The sequence below is a fragment of the Homalodisca vitripennis genome, chromosome 6, assembly GCF_021130785.1.
Source record: "Homalodisca vitripennis isolate AUS2020 chromosome 6, UT_GWSS_2.1, whole genome shotgun sequence".
Taxonomy (NCBI): Eukaryota; Metazoa; Arthropoda; class Insecta; order Hemiptera; family Cicadellidae; genus Homalodisca; species Homalodisca vitripennis.
The window spans coordinates 61,668,577-61,687,712 of NC_060212.1; the positions used below are offsets into that span (position 1 = coordinate 61,668,577).

Consider the following 19,136-nt stretch of genomic DNA (forward strand, 5'->3'; position numbering starts at 1 on the left):
CACCTATATACAGTTGATAAATTGTAAGTTACCCTTTTACTATACTTACTAAGCGGCGATAAAATAAAACAGTTTAATTTTAAGTCTACAATGGAAGTCTACAATATAGTCTACAATGAAAAATTAGCCTACATGGGCAAGCAGCCTGTGCGTAGGCTAGAGTGGTACTAAAAAGTTTAATGTTATCTAGATGTTGAAAAAAGTGTTACTGTTACGTGTCTGTGTGTTTTAAGGCATAAAATGTAGAAATATTTAGTTGTGTGATGAAGGAGATAAGAGATAATACTGTCGTATTAGACAAAACAACTAGGCCTTACTATTTAAACAATACTATTTAATTTTTGGTAATTAAAAAATATAGCGATATTACGAAATGTCCTCATAAGAGGACGTCGGCGGTTTCTCGTGCAAATGAGGACATCAGTGATCAAAGGTTTAAGTAACACTCACTGTTTTAAGAAGAAAAAGTGTACTTTTATTTTACAGTTTATTGTGATTTAATTTAATTTTTCATTACTTTTTCAAAATACATAAAATATCAATGAATAGTATTGCAATTTTTATGTCAAGTTTACTTCCTTATGGATACAATCAATCAATCAGTAGGCTTTATTCGTGAACATCAAGTACAGAATAAGGGTCAACAATCGATAAAACAAATAAAAAAATTAAATCTAAATAATACATAAGGTCATGTCTCTCCTTGGGATGTTCTACAGCATGTCACAAATTCTTCCAGGCTGTAGATTGATTCTCTCAGCAACCAGGTCTTCAGGCTTCATTTTAGAATTTCAGGATTGTCTTCTTTCAGCTTAGGTGGGAGTAGATTATAGAGTTTTGCTCCTGCATGTGATGGTTTTTTTGGAAAATAGAGATGTCCTGTGTATTGCCAGGCTGAAGTCTTGAGCATGTCTTGTTCGCAGGCCATGAAGATCACCATTTCTAGTAAGTCCTTGTTTGGAGGCATGTACAATGACTTCAATTATATAAATAGCCACAACTGTCAATATTCTTAGTGTTTTAAATACCTCTCTACAACTATCTTGATGTTGGAGGGAAGCCATGATTCTTACTGCTCGCTTTTGAATGAGTAGGATCCGCTGAAGGTTCTTTGAGGAAGAGCTGCCCCATAGAATCACTCCATATCTAACATGAGACTCAAAGAGCGAGTGATAGGACTGTCTTTGTAGTCAATTCTGTACTCACTGCCGTGGTTCTTCTCAGTACATACAAAGCGGTGTTGAGTTTTAAGCAAAAGAGAATCAATGTGGCTGTCCCATGAAAGTTTGTCGTCAAGAATCATTCCAAGGTGCTTCGTTTGTTCAAACAGTTGCGATCTTGGGTGTTCCAGAGACTTTGTTCTTGTGCTTACCCAAAATCATCTGTGTTGTCTTCTCTTCGTTAAAGACCAAGTCGTTTGCTATACAGTAATCATGAGCCATGCTGACAGATATGTATGAGGCTATTTCTAAAGCCTCAGCTGATTTGTTGTTGGATAGCAGCACAGTGTCATCAGCATACACGATTGTCTGACTGTAAGGTTCCATGACAACGAACAAGACTGGTCCCAACACAGACCCTTGGGGGACTCCTCTTTTTACTTCTCGTGAAGCAGATTTTTATATTTACTGTTCTTCCATTAATAGTCTGTTTCAGTTCTACTATTTGTCTTCGTTCACTTAGATAGCTATGAAACCATTGAAGTGCAGTGTCTTTGATTCCTAGCCTGTCAAGTTTTGTTAAAATTAAACTGTGGTCAAGGCAATCAAATGCTTTGCTAAGATCCAAAAAATGTGCTATTAACCGTTGTTTCCAGCTTCGATGCAGTCAATAATTTTTTCTACAAGTTCTGTAAGAGCAGTCAATGTTGATTTTTCTGGTAAAAAAGCCATGCTGTCCAGCAGGTAAAAGATTATTCAGTTGTAGGTGATGAAAAAGTCGTATTAATACAACTTTCTCAATAACTTTTGAGGCTGTAGGTAATAAGGAAATTGGCCTGAAGTTTTTCATTTCATGTTTCTTTCAGTACAATACAATATGCTAATTATTAAAGTTTTCTGGTATTTCTCCATTGATTCATGTGGTTAGGAATGTACAAATGTTTTGCTGTGTGACATTAATTAAAATGCACCAGCAATGAAGTGACTTATAGTTTAAAGAATGAAACTTGCAGTGGACTGCGGAGAGTGTTGCGGAAAGTGTGCCAGTACGCTACAGACTGGTGCAGCTACCTCGGTGGTAGGCACAAGCTACAAGAGCTGGTGGTGCATCTGGTGCTCAACTGTAACACAGGTGGCGAGCACATCTTCAAGCTGTTCTTGGATGCTGCCCAAGACCCGTACAAGCCTCTCAGTAACAATTCTTGGGGAAAATACTGGGTAATCAGATAGAAATAAACTTTTCACCATATTAGAATATATTGTATTGTTAGATGAGTTAACAGTTTATTGTAGAACAAGTATTACCTTGTATAAGTTAAACCCTTTCCAATTGCATTTCATCTGCCAAACTGTCTCCATATTTTTGTAAATTTAGTTCAATATTTTAAGTTACTTTGTTGCAATATTTTTGTTATTATGGCTTCTACTGTTTTATTGGAGTATATTTTTATAATTTCTGTATTACGTCTTACACTTTCACTTTTATAATTACTTCATATATTACTGTGTACTGCTTGCTGCTTCACATTAGAAAGCTGTAAACTGTAATGAATCACAATATATAGTTTTTTATGTTTTATTGTTAATTAACTAATTTTTCTATGAATTTATAATTTTACTAGTTTAAAAATTTAAAACTTATAGCAATTAGAGTATTATTCTTATTCTTAGTTATGATAAAATCAATTTTAACTCATTACAATAAATACTGATCAAAATTCATTTTAATTCTATGCATAGTTTACCAACCAGATAGGGGAAAAGTTCAAAGATAAAGTATTGGTATAAAAAACCTTTTTGCAGATTGGCAAAAAATTGTATTTTCAGTCATAAGCTGGAAGCAAGTGTGTACTGTGAATGAAAGTAAAAATAGTTAACCCTCAAACTAGCAGTACTATAATTCTGTTGTGGCAGGCCATTGTTTGGTGATTTGCAACCTATGCTTAAAACTTTTTAATTAAAACTATTTTTAATTAACTAAAAATTAAAATTAAAAACAATTATCATAAACCATGTGTTGTTTGTTATTTTTTCACATAAATTCGTAGAATTTAATTGTGTTAAAAAATAATTCAAAATAAAAATTTACACTTTTTTAAAAACAATTTTTAAATATGGGTTTTTTCACAGGATGGGGGATGGTTGAACCTGTCAAGGTAAAAATTCTTGTAATAAAAATAGTTATGGTAAGTGTATTTTATCATAACTAAGAATAAGAATAATACTTAAATTGCTACAAGTTTTATTTTTATATAATAGTTTTTATTTTCTATATATAAAAGTATGATATACGAGGGTAATTCGGAAAGTAAGGTCCGGTTCACGTTAACCAGACAAACAGTAAGCGAGCAGCGAAATGCGCATGCGCCCTGACTCCCGGTATGCATTGCGCGCAGAACGACGCCATTTGCAGTGAAATCGTAGTAGTAGTCTGCTATTTTCTGTGCCTTTTTAAACTGTTTAAAACTATTGAAACGTCCCGCCGACTGTGAAATACGGTCTGTTATACGGTTTTTGACAGCAAGGAACGTTTCAGCAGCGGATATTCATCGACAGATAAATTAAGTGTACGGTCAAAAATGCAATGAGTGACAGCAAAGTGAGGAAGTGGGTGAGAGCTTTTAAAGATGGACAGGAAAATGTCCATGACGAACCACGATCTGGTCGGGTTACCCGTCAGTGATCACCGAAGATTTGGTGAAAGCATTTGATGAAAAAATTTGTGAAGATCGGCAATTCACTGTTTTCTTCATTAGCAATAGAATTTCCAAACGTGAGTAGAACCACATTGTTTAAAATTGTTTCTGAAATTTAGGATTTTTGCAAAATTGTGCTCACGTTGGGTTTCCCAGGCTGCTTACTGAGGAACACAAAAAAAGAAGAATGGGTATTGCTCTTTAATTTTTGATCCAATATCATCAGGAAGGTGATAACCTTTTAGACCACATTATGATGGGTGACGAGACATGGGTTTCCCACATAACCCCAGAAATGAAACGCCAGTCGATGGAGTGGGCGTCACCGACATTTGCGTCGTCACTCGACGGCGGCGGCCGACTTCTATGACACCGGCTTTCAAAAACTTGTAGATCGTTATGACAAGTGTTTAAACAAAAGTGGAAATTATGTAGAAAAATAGTGATTGATGTCAGGAATCAAATAAAACAAGTTTTTTTGAACAAATCTGTTGTGGTTTTTTTTAAATAAAAAAACGTACCTTACTTTCCTAATTACCCTCGTAACTTAAAAGTTGTTTTAATATTGACAAAAGTATACATGTTTCAACATACCAATCACTACATGTCATTTACTACATGTAAATAATTAAATTAAATCTTAAGATCAGTTTAAATCAATTATAAACTTGTAGCTAATTGGAATTAATTATAAATAAACAAGAAGTTAAAATTAGTTGTAAATCATTAGTTAGTTGCATGCAAAATATGGTTGGCAGGACATAAAAGTTTTTATAAACAGTATAAGATTTTTAGCTCTAGATTTGTTTGCTCACTTAACCCATCTGATGTGAATGAGTTTGTGTGCAGAGCTGGTGTTGCGAGAGATGAGCCAGAAGCTGCGGATGAGGTCCAGGCCACTGCCTTTGCTCAGCTGTGTCCACCAAAACATCTCCTCTCTACAGCCTCTGTTGTTAAGTGACCAGCCATTGCGCACCCACACCATCGTGGCCCTGCTCACTCAGCTAGGTGAGTAGGAAAACAAGTTTATCTAAACTTTTCGAATTTTTAAAATTGAAAACTGTGGAAATCTATTCAGTATTTTATTTTTTGTAAAGGAGAAGTCGATCTCCTTTTAAGCCTTGTTTTGCCCATTCTCGTGGGCCACTGGCCTGTGTGAGGATCTTATTAAACAGAATAAAGGGGAGAGTCGATACAGTACAAGGTTGATGGTACTGATAAAAAATAAATAAGAGTATTTAAAACGTAGGTTGGCAAGATTGGAACCTGGTAGCGAGCAGTTTGACTTACCTGCTGCTACACGCCACCAGTGACACACAGTTGGCTGCACTGATTCAGCTAGTGGAGTCTCACAATGGGAACTCGGAGCCTTAACAAGGCCGTCTCGCTCTCGCTTACTTCCTGCCATCCTCCCTTCGGCAACAGCCAGCACCAGTTGTGGTTCAACGTGGAGAAACTGCTTAAGTAAGTGCTAGTGATGTATAAAAACTAGCTAATTTCAATCAGTAAAAATAAAATAACGTAAAAATGTTTATCGCCAAAATTACATTTTCACTCTGCTTCCCCAAATAATGTTATGATTACTTGCAAGAATTGGTATCATTCCAGTTTACACCTCGTTTCAAATAAGTATTAAAATCTCTCCTTGTGTATGTAGTGAAAATATGATTTCTAAAAAGTGGCTCAAGCTGTATGGTACGAGCTGCACCAGTGTATCAGGTTTGAAATGTATAGCACATATGAAAAGTAACAAATTCTTTTATATTAGAAAGAACTGATGCATCGTCAAATTATTGATGCAATGTGCACATTAAAGTTTAGCAATGTAATTATATCATACTTATCAACAGTAGAAATAAACTTAAAACATTTTTCTGCTTGTCAAATATAAAGTACAGTTGAGATGTTTGGTGCAGGTGGGAGATGAGTAACAATCAACTGTACAACGTGGCGGTGACTGCGGTGAGGGACAGCATGTGCACTGTGGCGAGGGCCCTCACCTTCTCCTCATCGATAGCAGTGAGCCATGCGATCGCCGCTGTCAACGTCGAGCGGACACTCTGACCACTCAGAGCCTCGTGCTCTACAGATACAGACTAGTCTGTGGTGTACTCATGCCATCATACACTACTTCTTCTACACACTTGAACATGACGGTTAGTGCTCTAGTGTTTATTGTTAGTAGAGCTGACCGATTAATAGCCTAATTTTCAAATTTAACACAAGAAAATTCATTATTTAAGGTTTATTATATTCTCTTCAAGCTGGTAAGGAACATGTATTTAAACATAAAGTTGATCACAAGTATGTAAAAAAATCAATAATGTTAGGAAATAAAATTAACTTTTAATAAAAAAAAACTCTATTTCTGTCAAAAAAGTCAACAATGTTGCTAATGACCTCGTGTCCCATGAATGTATTTATATTTTTGTTTAACCACCAGATGAGTTATTTATAAAAAATCTTCATAGTCTATCTTAAAATTTTTGACATTTATCCCCAATAGAAAGAAAATGGTGTCTAATGACAGCAATGCATAGTTTATATGGCAGCAATGAGTTTTTCTTCTGCTTAAGATTTGAATGATTATTGTTTTTATTTTTCAGCATTACATAAGCCATTACTATTATAATGCAGTAATTAAATCTAGAACTATGATAGATACTGAAATCTGTAGTTCTGTTTAATAAACATCATTATATTGCTGCCATGCTGTCGGCACCTGCCATTTTGTTTCTATTGTAGATATCAACGTCCATGTTTTAAGGTACATTTTAAAAGATATTTCAAAAATTTATAAAAATAATCATAAACGTGTATAGGCTACTTATCTGATGACTGTTCTGAAATATAAAATATTGTTTTGGGGACATATGGTATAAGACACTACAACAGTGCACCATTTATTAATTATTTATGAATGAATGCTGTACATTTTTTACTGTAGCAAATATTAATGAACAAATGTTAAATTACAAGCTTGTACAAAATATTATACATAATGTAAGTATTTTCCAACTGTTATACAAATGATATAGTTATTCAAACAAATATTATACATAATTTTATAAAAATAAAGTTGAACAATTGACGACTTTTTAAATTTAGCTGCTGTAATTTTTTATATTGAAAACAAATGTTATAAATGTTTTTTTTTATAAAAAATTAGTTCAAAGGCTTGTGATTTATATTTTTCCAAAAATATAATATACAGAGGGGTGCAAAAGTAGGTATACAGTTTTAGTTGGTTGGTAATACCCAAGTTAGCCACCTGATCAGCTGTGTAATACGTTTGCTACTAACAGCTGGCAATGTTTTCTCATTGTTACTGTTGTTATTATTACACTTCTGTCATCATGGCTGGTTTACATGACCAACGATCAACGAAAGTGGGTTTTGAAAAGAATATTGGAAGACAGAAAACTGTGAAAGAGTTCGAGAGAGATGATGGAGAGAAGAGTTTGATACACCACCACCAACCAGATTAAGTATTTATAGACTAAGAGATAAGTTTAACCTTACAGGATCTATCTGCAATGGTCCAAAGGCTGGACGACCAATCACTGTCACTACTCCTGAAAACGAAATGATTGTCGCGCAGACCTATGTTCAAAGCCCAAAAAAGTCAAGAAAAAGGGCATCAATTGAACTGGGCATTGAACGCAGATCTTTAGGACGCCTAATGAAACGGTTAGGTTTGAAAATGTACATTCCAAGACTTATTCCATGGGCTAATAGAGGACGACCCTGATCGTCGACTGCAGTTTTGCGAGATAATGTTAAACGAGGAACTTCAAGGTGCCAGGAATTATTCAAAAAATTGTTTGGAGCGATGAGGCTAATTTTAAAGCTTTCAGGTGCAGTCAATAGACACAACTGTGTCTATTACTGTTTTTGATAATCCACACTTGACATTCGAAGAACAGCTGAATCAACCTGGAGTAACAGTTTGGGCTAGCATTTCATGTAAAGGTGTCATTGGACCTGTCCATTTTTCATAACACTTTAGACCAACATGCATACAGGAACATGCTGACTGACGTTATACCACAAATCAAAATCCAGCAGGGTAATGAGGAATTCTACTTCCAACAAGATGGAGCTCCTGCCCACTATGCGACAATCGTGCGTGACCTACTAAATCGGGAGTTTTCCTAACTCGTGGATCGGTCGAAGAGGATCGGTTGAATGGCCAGCAAGATCTCCCAATCTGACACCGATGGATTTTTTCTTTTGGGGAGTTTGTCAAAGACAAGGTTTTTTCGAAAAAACCTCGTGATCTTAATCAGATGGTTGAATTCATTCGCCAAGCTTGCCAAGACATAGATGAAAATAAAGAACTTTGCCGAAAAGTGTGTTTAAGCGTAACTTCAAGGTTACAGCAGTGTGTTGACTTTGAAGGCAAACAATTTGAACACAAAAGGAAGTAAGTGTATTGGTGAAGTACAACATTTTTAAGAGTTAATTTCTGTTTCTTAACGCTCTTAAAATAGATTGTAAAAGTTTAGTTTTTGTAGAAATAAACCTACTTATTCTTTAACATATTTAATTGCTGTATACCTACTTTTGCACCCCCCTGTATTTGACAATACTACATTTATCTGCTATATTGAGATTCTGCTAGAATAGAACCCATATGCAGGATAATCAGTAATGGGTGACCTCAGCTCCGTAGTTCTCATAAGTCACATGGTTTTCTTTTCAACTCCCGGTTTTCATGTAACTCCTGAAAAAAGAATTGTTCCAATCAGTACTTACATGTGTTACTGTGTGACACAGTGAAAGTTTTTACATGATTCGGTAGTGAATGGTAAACAGCTGCATTAATGTGTACAATGCTGACTCTAGCAACTACACTGAAGTTCAAGGGAACATTGATTGAAAATTGAGATAAGATGTGACAACTGCAAGATGGATTCCAAATCGTATGTTACGGTATGGTTAATTTGAGTAACGTTCTTCCAGGAGTACATTGGCAGTAGAACAATTTGAGAAAATTACAGATTTAATTAAATGATAATTTAGTACTGATGATTACTTTACACAAATTATAAAAAAAATGAAAGTAAAAGTTAACTTTAGAGGGTTACAAGTTAGAACCTTTTGTGACAGAACTGAAAATGATTGTGAGCCAAACATATAATGATGTACAGATGGTATGAGCAAGTTGCGAGGCTGTCGCACAGCCTGCAAGCTGCTGTCCTGGCTCTGTACTACACAAGCAGCTGCACGACCCGCGGCACTCAGAACTCTGGTGGAGGCTGTACTCGAGTCCCCGCACAGCACTCTCTTTGGCAGTGTGGCACCTGGCAACATCAGTGGCAACCCTCCTCCTGTCTCTTTACTACAGGAGAATCTCAAACAGGTGAAATTTAGAATTATTTAACTGTTGTTTATGGAACAATTTCAAGAGAGTTGAATTGTGCTGTACAATAGTTTTCTGTACTGGACTCAGTTGATGATGATACAACTAAATATATCTTTTGCATCAAACATTTCTTTGAGATGTGAAAACCACAAAAATGTTTGTAATACACGAGGGCTAATCCAGGAAGAAGATTACGTTTTGATATAAACAAAAATTAAGTAAAAAACAAAAATTTTATTTTAAACATTTTAAAGTGATACTAAAATACTATTTTTCAACATAGTCACCATACACAAATTTAGGCACTTACCACAGGGTGTGAATTAGTTTTTGAAATTCCAGCATTATAAAATTCTGCCTTATGAGACTTTAACCAGGTAGTCACACCCTCCTGCACTTCCATATCGTCATCAAAGCACTGCGTCACAAGTCAGGAAACAGGTGTAGTCGCTGAATGCATGGTACAGACTGCAAGACGGGTGTGGAAACATTTCCCACTTGAAAGCATGCATTACTCTTGAGTCCAATTTGGTGTGTGTTGTTGGAAGTTTTTGTGCAAAAATAAAATTTTTCCAACTTAACTTTCCTCTAAGGTTGTTTTTTGTTGTTCTTCTTAACTTTTTCAAGGTTTCACATTACCTCATGGAATTTATGGTTGTGCCACGTTCTAAGAAATCAACAAAAAGAACTCCTTTCCTGTCCCAAAAACAGTTGCCATAATCTTCTGTGCTGACAATGTTTGCATGCATTTCATTGGTTTTTGGGGAGAATGTGTGCCCCCACTCCATAGTCTGTAATTTGGTTGCGAAAATCATATGTTTGACCCAAGTCTTGTCTCCTGTAATGATTCGATTGAGCAACGAGTTACCATCTTTTTCATGTGTCGAAAAATGTCAATGAAGCAGCCATATGCTGATTTTTATGGTTTTCTGTTAAGATTTTTGCTACCCATCTTGTAAAAAAATTATGGTAACCTAACATTAATTGTATAAACAATTTCTCATAACAAACTTCTTGAAATTTGAGGAAATCTAAGTGAGAGTTATGTTATTGTGAATTGGCAGTCTTCTTTAATATTTGTCATCATGCACATTATTTCGACCATTTTCATCACATTGTTCCCATAAACTTCACAGAGTTGGTGTTACATTTCAGAGTGGGTTTATTGTGCTTAGCCAACAAAAACCGTATTACCAACTGCACTTCACAACTCGCAGGATTTTCAGTTGTGTCACACATTTTAAAGTGCTATTGCAAAACAACAAGGAGTGACAATAACCTATCACTAGCACGGCTGGAGTAATGCCCTGACATCAAAATGACCTCGATAGTCCCGCCCATAGCGGCCACTGAGTGAAATGTAATCTGCTATCTGGATAGCTCTTGTATGTATAAGACCAGAAAAGATTAATTCATTGCATCCAAGCTATTTTGAGTTTGATTACCATAGCATGCTTAAGCATTTATATGATTATGTAAGGTTTTAATATATAAATATATGCTTTATCAAACAAGTAATTGGAATCAGATTGTAAAAAATTTCTATCAGTATAGCCATTTAGTTTTGTTTTAGTTTATTATTACTGTAGTTTAAAGAATCTTACTTAATGTTAAAGAAAGTTAATACAATTCTTCAATTTAAGTTATGTAGAATAGTAGTTTTTCTTGTAAAATATTTTGAAATTCAACATTTTATTTTGTGACCTGATATCATAGCAATTTTATTTTTGTTCAGACTTCAGGTACGGCGATGGCTCAGAAGCACCTCTCTGTGTTCCACGCTGGGGTGATTGGCTACGGTTTTGCGCACACCCGCAGACCAGTGCAGGCTACCTGAGGCAACTATACGCAGTAACACTCGGTTTGCTTGTCTCAGCAATCACTGCGTGTTGCCAGGACTCGAATCAGTTGGCGCTAGACGCAGTTACCAACCTAGCCTTGCTGCTCGTGGAGTTACTCTCTCCGGATGTCATGTACAACTGGTCTGCCTTGGCCTGAGGAGGACTTCTGCAAGGTGAGATACTATCTAATACAATTGTAAATTTTAACCGGCTGAAATGAAGATGAATCGTTTGCTGTCAAAGTTATTGCTATGATACTGTCATAACAGTCTATTACGCTTATGCATATTCACACTTGAGATATGGAGTAATGTTTTGGGGAAATTCTGTTGTTAAACTAAATTTTTGTTCAGAAAAGTATTGTAAGGACAATGTTCAACCTGAAACCCAGAGATTCCTGTAAAAAAATGTTGCAAATGAATTAACACTCATCAATTTACATTTTTTAATGTTTAGTTTTTCAAAAATGTAATGTAAGCACATTCCCCAATAACTGTACTTGTTGGTTGTTTTGACATAGTGATTATCAGTATCCAATATATAGACTTAAACTGTATGAGGAAAGCAGCTTATTACTCCGCCACGATACTTTTTAATGTCCTTCCAATCCATCCGAAGCGCGAAGACAGTGTTGAGATTTTGTAAAGCTTTCCTCAGACTACTTACCTCATAAGCAAGGCATTTTACTCTGGCCGAATTTTTAAACTATGCATACGTAGATTGTTTGTGTTAATCAGTCTGTAAATTTTTTAAAGTTTATGGTTATTGTACCTGATATTAAGTATATATTTATTGGTTATAGCTAATGCAGCTAATAAAAGAAAAGAAAAAAAAACTCTTTAAACACTTAATACTTGCAATCTTCTCTCTAATTATTTTGCAGGCTGCTGGACATAATAAATAAAAAATGATGACCTAACATGCTATTAAACAAAATCTAGACTTAGCGTGCCCAGCACTAGGAATAGAAAGGTTTTTTTTAAATCTGGTAACAAGCTATAATGGACAGAAATGTTATGAGGTCTCATTAAGTGAATGGTCACTGCATAAATTCTCATGACAGAACTGAAGCAATACATAATGATTGTAGTTACAGAGCTGATTGGAGGAATTGGTAATCATCCAGTGTTCTTGTTTGATAATTACTATTTGGGGGTCGATTAATTGTATAATAAAGAAGCAATATCGCAATCAAGTGAAAAAACTAAAGAATTTTGAAATGAAAAAATGTGATTCTGTAGAATGGAATAATTACACAATTGGAGTCAGAAACTTTGAATACAATTCAATGTTTTAGTCTTCTGATTAGTAAAAATAGTTTCAATAACTGTGTTGTGCAGGTAACTGTGGAAAGGGACCTGTACATCGCTCAGAGGTTGCGCAGTGCACCAGTGGTGTGGTCACTGCTGCGCGTAGTGGCATCACACCGGCCGGCACTGTGTTACTGCTCGGTGTTGCTGCGCGCAGCAGCGGCTGTGGCAGTGGGCCGGTGGCTGGCTGCGGCACAACAAGGCAAAGGCCCTGGAGAGGACACGGCACTCGTCAACCGGACTGTCACATTGCTGGAGATAATGTCTCTGGGTCAACTACTACCACCTCCACTGTCCAGCATAGCACTGGCTGTGCCTCACCTGCCACCACAAACAGGTATGGTGGTCACTGACTTTTGGAACTTTAACTCCAGTCAATTTCTGCAGTGTTAGTGCTGTGATTTATTTTTATTCTGTGTCTCCGGCTAAAGAGCATTTCATTGTTCCTGTTGTAGGTCAAATTTGCAAATATGTCTAAGGTTTTATATAGAATTGGTAAATATTTCAAAGTTAGACATCATTATTAGCACATCTCCAAAAGAAAAATGTGCTATAATTCATTTAAAAAAATTGGTGCCTCATGTGATTTTTCACTATTATAATCTAAGTTTCTTGGTTTCCATCATGTAAAAATATGGTTAGCACAATTAAAATCTTGTCAATTTTTATTTTTACATGTGTTGACTTAAAGTTACAGTACCTACTCAAAATTTTAATTTTTAGTGATATTTTGATACACTTTCAATAGGAAAACGTATATGATGGTCAAAAACACTGGCCAAGTAAGCTTAAAAACTAAGATTTTCCAAATTGATTATGTCCTTAAACTAAAACATTTAAAGTTTGAACTGTGTAGGACTTTGGTATGATATAACCCAGGTTCCAAAATAGAACACACAAATAGATTATATGCAGTAAACTTTTTAACCCTAGAAGTGTGGAACCAGCATATTTTATGTCAGTTGTAATTTATGTGTGTTGTGCGGAACCAGCATATTGTATGTCGGTTCAGTTTTTCATCAAAAATAATTATTTATCTTCAAACAATCACCATGTTTTTGGTATCATTGAAATTGTGAGATTCCACTCTACAATTTTCATATAAACTTTATTTCTAACTTCAATATTACGGTCGTGGTGAAATGTTTTCTGAAGAAGTCATCATTTGAGTTGAATCGCGGGTGGCCGGGTCAAAGAAATACGTCATTTTCAACCAATCACAGCAAGTTACGTATTGCCTGCAAACAGTGCTGCCATATGTCAATAGACACGGAATGAAATATTCTTTCTTCCAATGCAAACAGAAAGTCATTAGAACGAATAGTTGATTTACTATGAATATTCTAAAAAGGGGACAATTCTAAAGTTGTAAACCAGCATATTTTATGCTGGTTTGTATAATAACATGCACACAGTTATTTATTGCCAATAAAGAAAATAAAAAAAAAACAGTGTAAAGTGAAAGAAACGATCTACCGGTACGATCTTTCAGCGGTTTAATTTAGTTCAGTAGGTTTCCGGCAGTGCGAAACGAAAGAGATGAATCACGGCGTCGCATCAAGACCAACCCAACCCATCCCTGTCGGCCATTGTCTTGTTGCACCACAGTAGGCCTAACATTACGCTTGTGTTTCGTTCCATTGCGTTCCATTTTTTCAGGTTGAAATACTCTACTGCATAAATGCATATGAAATGACAAAAACATTATAAAATAATGTTATTTTGAACTATAATATCTATTGTTTATATATTGTCAAAAATTTTACAATGCAAGGTTTTACAATATTTGACGCACAACATTTATTTTTTACTCAATTTCAAAAATTATTGAGTGCATTTCTTTCAAACATTATGTGCTAACATAATATAACAAGTAAAAAAATTAAAAAAATGTTTTCATATTTTTTTTTACATTGCAAACCAGATTATTTTTTATGAGTAAATTCTTCAACGTGCAACTGTTAACAAAAAATGTCATAACTCAGTTCCTACTCAAAGTATTTGAACATATCTTTATATTTTATTTTAGCCAAATAAACATACTTACTAAGGGTATATTCAAAAATTACATAAACATAAAATTTTTAGCTTGTTTCTGAATTTTGTTACAAAATATTTTCATTTTTCAAAAAATTTTGTTGTTGTAAGCTTATAATAAAATAACAGTTTATTTTGTTGTTGTTTACTTTTAGTGTTTTAAAATAACATGTATAATTTACAATAGAAAACTATTTTTTATATAAATATATAGTCACATTTGGAGGAAAAAATGGAAAAAAACCAAACCCTTGTACATTTTTGTACATTTTCGCTTTTGTAAAAAAAATGTCAAAATTACAATTTTTGTTTATAGAAATTTTTAATATATTTTCGAATTTGGCATAAAATTCTCTACAATTTTATACATTTAACATTTTGACCTTACAATATTTCAATACCTTACAGAGGTCCAAACTTGAAATTTTCATATAAAACTTTTTGCAATTTCTCATTATTTTCATGAAAATATATACTAAACCAAAGAATATAAAAACATTTATTCCTATTTCAAATAGTAAAACTTTTGAGAAGACAAACAATGTATAAAAATATAATATGTTTTCTTGATATTAAGTATTTTTTACGAATTTTTAAAAAAACCCTTGCAACACGTCAAAAATGGACTGACGTTTTATCTTTGGTAACATGGGCACACTTCTAGGGTTTAAAATATGTTACTACCATTATTATTTTTCCATAGTAAAGCCATTAAAAATTAGACAACAATGGTTTTTTATTAAAATGCTTCACTTTCCATTTAATTGTTAGAATTCATTATTGCTGATTTAGTGAAGTTTTTTATGTTGAAAATATCTCGAGATCTTCAGTGGACTCATATCTATTGCCTAACTTTCTGGATGTTAAAATCCCCCACCGGAATTGTCTTGCCTTCTCATGCCCTCACCTTGCGATGTGAAAGTTTCATCACCTCTTAAAGAACAAAAATAATTGTTCTCTGCTGGCCCAATAAGTCCTCTGAGCGATGAAGACTTCTTGGTCTGCATTCTCTCTTAAAATTCCAAGAAGGCCTTTTAGCACTATTTTTTTACAAATCAGCATTTTGTGACACTCAATTTGACCTTCACCCTCCTTAACCCTTTCGGTGCTGGGCATTTTTTCAGATTTTTTTTCTAGAAGTGCTAAAATTTTTTATGCGATTTATCCCAAAAGTGCTAGGGTAAAAATGGCAATTTTGCATGCTTTTACTTAAAAAATAATATTTTACTTATTATACAAGATAATAACTTGAAATTTGATTTGTTTTGTGTAATATAGTACTGCCTACCTAAAAAAAATATTTAGCCAAAATTTAAAAATAATTATATACATGTATATATACATAAATCTTATGCTCATATATTTTTTCTGATTTTGAGCCTGTAAAAAATACCAAAAATAAAAAATATTAATATCAAATGCATTGTTTCCTAAAAGTATACTTTATGATAAATAGGTCCTGAAAATTTCATATAAATTAGATTATTTTTACAATAGTTATAAAAAAATAAAATGTTATTACCTGAACGTTTTCAAGTCTGGTGGCTAAAGGAGTGGCTACTTGCTGTCTGACACAAAACACTGTCTTATAAAAACTAAATAGCACTAATTATTGTATATTTTAAAACATATTTACACTATGTACAGTTGGTTTTCATTTTTTTATTTGCAAACATGCTTTACAAGGCACTCTGCATGTACCCCAGTCCCACAACGCGCACACACACAGTTCGGGATCTTCGCACTTTTCCTTCTGGGTGGTTGGTTCCAGAGCAGCACTTGCAAACTTTTTCCTTCTTTTCAGGAAGTTTCCTCAGTCCAAAACCATTCTGTGGGCCATCTCCCCCACCCACAATGTTTGCAGGGACACATTTTGTTGCAAGATATTCGTTTGACAGATCTTCAATTACGTCCATCATGTAGTCAGCCCTTTCCATTCTTCCATGGGTAGTGTTCAATTTATACAATATGTATGAATTTATGAAAATACAAAAAACTTCAAAATGTATATTATATATAAAAAGGAAATTTCTTTAGCTTTTGTTTGGTATAACTTGAATAAAAATATTACGCTAAACAGCGCTACGAAAGACAAAAAAAACGGAACAACGATATATCGTGTCTTAGCACTTTTCGGGAATAAGACGAGAAAGGATAAATCGTGCCTTAGCACTCTTTGGGAAATAGTTGATAAACGATATATCGTTCCATAGCACTGAAAGGGTTAAAAGAACCTATATTTACTCATAGAAAGAAGACAGTTCTAATTTGTATAGCTTACCAACTGGTCGATAGTAGTGAAAGTTATCTGTATCCAACAGCATCCCTCAGATTAAGTGATGCATCCAGGTCTTAAGAACCTTGATCTTTTTAATTGTTTAGGCTCAATCTCAACACTGACAATAAGTGATATGTATACAAATCCCAGTGTGACCATATGGGTTTCCTGAATATCAATTACCTCCAAAGAAACCTTAACTCTGTGTATAGCTTACAAATCACTGACAAGAAAAATCTGTTGTTATGGAGGAGATCTCTATATAAGATTACTCTTGGCAGAGAAAATCAACCTCACTTAACCCCAATTTCCACCATGCCAACTTGAGAAACCAGGTCTCTGCTAAGATTGCAAAGGCATGTTTATCAACCTCCAGATCTAGATTCTTCAGATAACATAAAGGCATGGTAATCCACCAGTGACAGTGCAGTCTTGAGGGAAAGTTCACTGAAAGATGATTGCATTTCACTCCCCTTTCCCGAGCAAAGGATTTTACTCAACATATATGTTGATGTTACAATAGTGTAAATGTAAAGTGTTAGAAATAGATTTTGTCCTAGTATGTTGGTTAAGACAATGCTGGTTCCCTATCCATTGTAACCTTACCCTTTCAGGCAAAGTTTTAAATCTAGTAACTGAATAAAAAGTTGTTCATAATTATTTATTACAGTACCACGTTTTTATAAATGAATATCGAAGTCTTTTGCTGTATTTATTATAATATGAAACATGAAATTAAAGAACAACCTAAATAGTTATACCTACAAGCTTACAGGTGTTCAATGTGAGCTCCATTCATTACACGGCACACATCAAGTCGATAGCCTACTCATAGTTCTTCCAGAACTTTTTAATCAATGTATCTGGAGTGATTGTTACAACAGCTTCTTCAAATCCTGTTCCTCAAGTCGGGTAGGTCAGCTGATAACGGAGGAACATACACACAATCCTTTATGAATCCCCAAAGGTAGAAATCACACGGCATGCCAGATCAAGTGAACGTGGACTTGGAAGCCATGCGAAACATTGGAAACAAGCTCTGTCATTAGGCCCCTTGTGGCCAATCCAGTGGTCGGGTACCAATCGTCCGTCAACCAATCGCTTACCGAGTTATGCCTGTGAGGCAGTGCACCATCTTGCTGCCAAATGAAGTTCTGTGATTCATCATCTTCTTACCAATTGAGGAAATAGTCATAGTTCTAGAGCATCAAGACAAGAAATACCAGTTTCAGTTCTAAAGAAGAAAAGCCCATAAACTTTCAGTCTAGATATGGCACACAATACATTCAATTCAGGGGAGTCTCACTGCAATTTTATAATTTTTTGTAGGGTTTTCTGAGCTCTAGATATGCACATTGTGAGTGTTCACATGATTTATCACTAAAAACAGCATGATCCAAAAAAATCATCTTTGTCATGCAACATTTCAATTGCAAAAATTTTTACATAAACCAAAGTCTGCAGGCAATAAGGGCGCAGTTTTAAGCATTTCCGTAAAAATTTTCAAACAGTCGTCACTGGGTTAGTTCATGACTAGTCTTTCGAACTGTGGGCTAAGCGCAAAAGTTTCTCTCGCTCGCTTAAAACTCTCTTCACTAACCATTGGTCCTCCCATACTCTTCCCTTTGCAATGGCTGCCAGTATCTTCATACTGAGGATACCATCTACGGATGTTATTATCACTTGAAGGATCACATCCGAATTTTATATGGTATGTTGCACAGTTACTACAGATTTTGTCTTTGCAAACTGCAGAACAGAAAAATCTTCTGTTCACGAGTCACTAATTTTGCTACTAGCACTTTCTAACGGATGGCGAAGGAAACATTGCGTCCATATGCGCACAGGTGGCAATAAACAAATCTTTGAGTTAAAATTTTAGTTACTCTTTGATTTGATGTATGAATTATAATTTTAAGTTATACGTAAAAAAGAAGTGCAAAGTGTTAAAACCCCCATATTTATTTATAAACAACCTGTATTTTACTTACAACAGGTTTTACAAAACAGGTTTATCATTTTTATGCTTTGAGATAAGCCATACATTGATTGATAGATTATATAACCACCTCAATTTCCTGCAGTTGGTAATGGGAAACCCAATACTTTCAGTTAAATACTATTATTCTGTGTATGTGTAGGTTGTGTTGTTGCTGCGTGAATGCGTGTGGAATTACATGCGAGATCATGTCCCCTCTCCTGCCCTGTTTTCACGGGACCCTAGTGGACTAATGTGGCGGGATCCTGCCCTCTCTCGCCCACCTAAACAGTACACAGAGACTTTCCGGGTTATCCTGCAACGTAACATCGGTAAGATGGGACAACTATATGCCCAACTCTTCATCTTCTCTCCCACAGAACCATAGTAATGTTTACATGGAAATTTTGTAAATATGTGAATAATAATGTAAATAATTCTTAACTAAAATAAACTAACATGTCTTTA

The 19,136-nt window shown here is 34.8% G+C and overlaps 1 protein-coding gene across 1 annotated transcript; it reads left to right on the forward strand.

The window, feature by feature from the left end:
- Window positions 1-5,934: 5,934 nt before the first annotated feature.
- LOC124365400 (integrator complex subunit 5-like) lies at window positions 5,935-19,136 on the forward strand. The gene is given in 8 exon segments (XM_046821379.1): window positions 5,935-6,012; window positions 9,010-9,221; window positions 10,960-11,048; window positions 11,050-11,086; window positions 11,088-11,204; window positions 11,206-11,238; window positions 12,406-12,717; window positions 18,832-19,136. Coding segments are annotated over 7 exon segments (1,020 nt in total). The 5' UTR covers window positions 5,935-6,012; window positions 9,010-9,014; the 3' UTR covers window positions 19,057-19,136.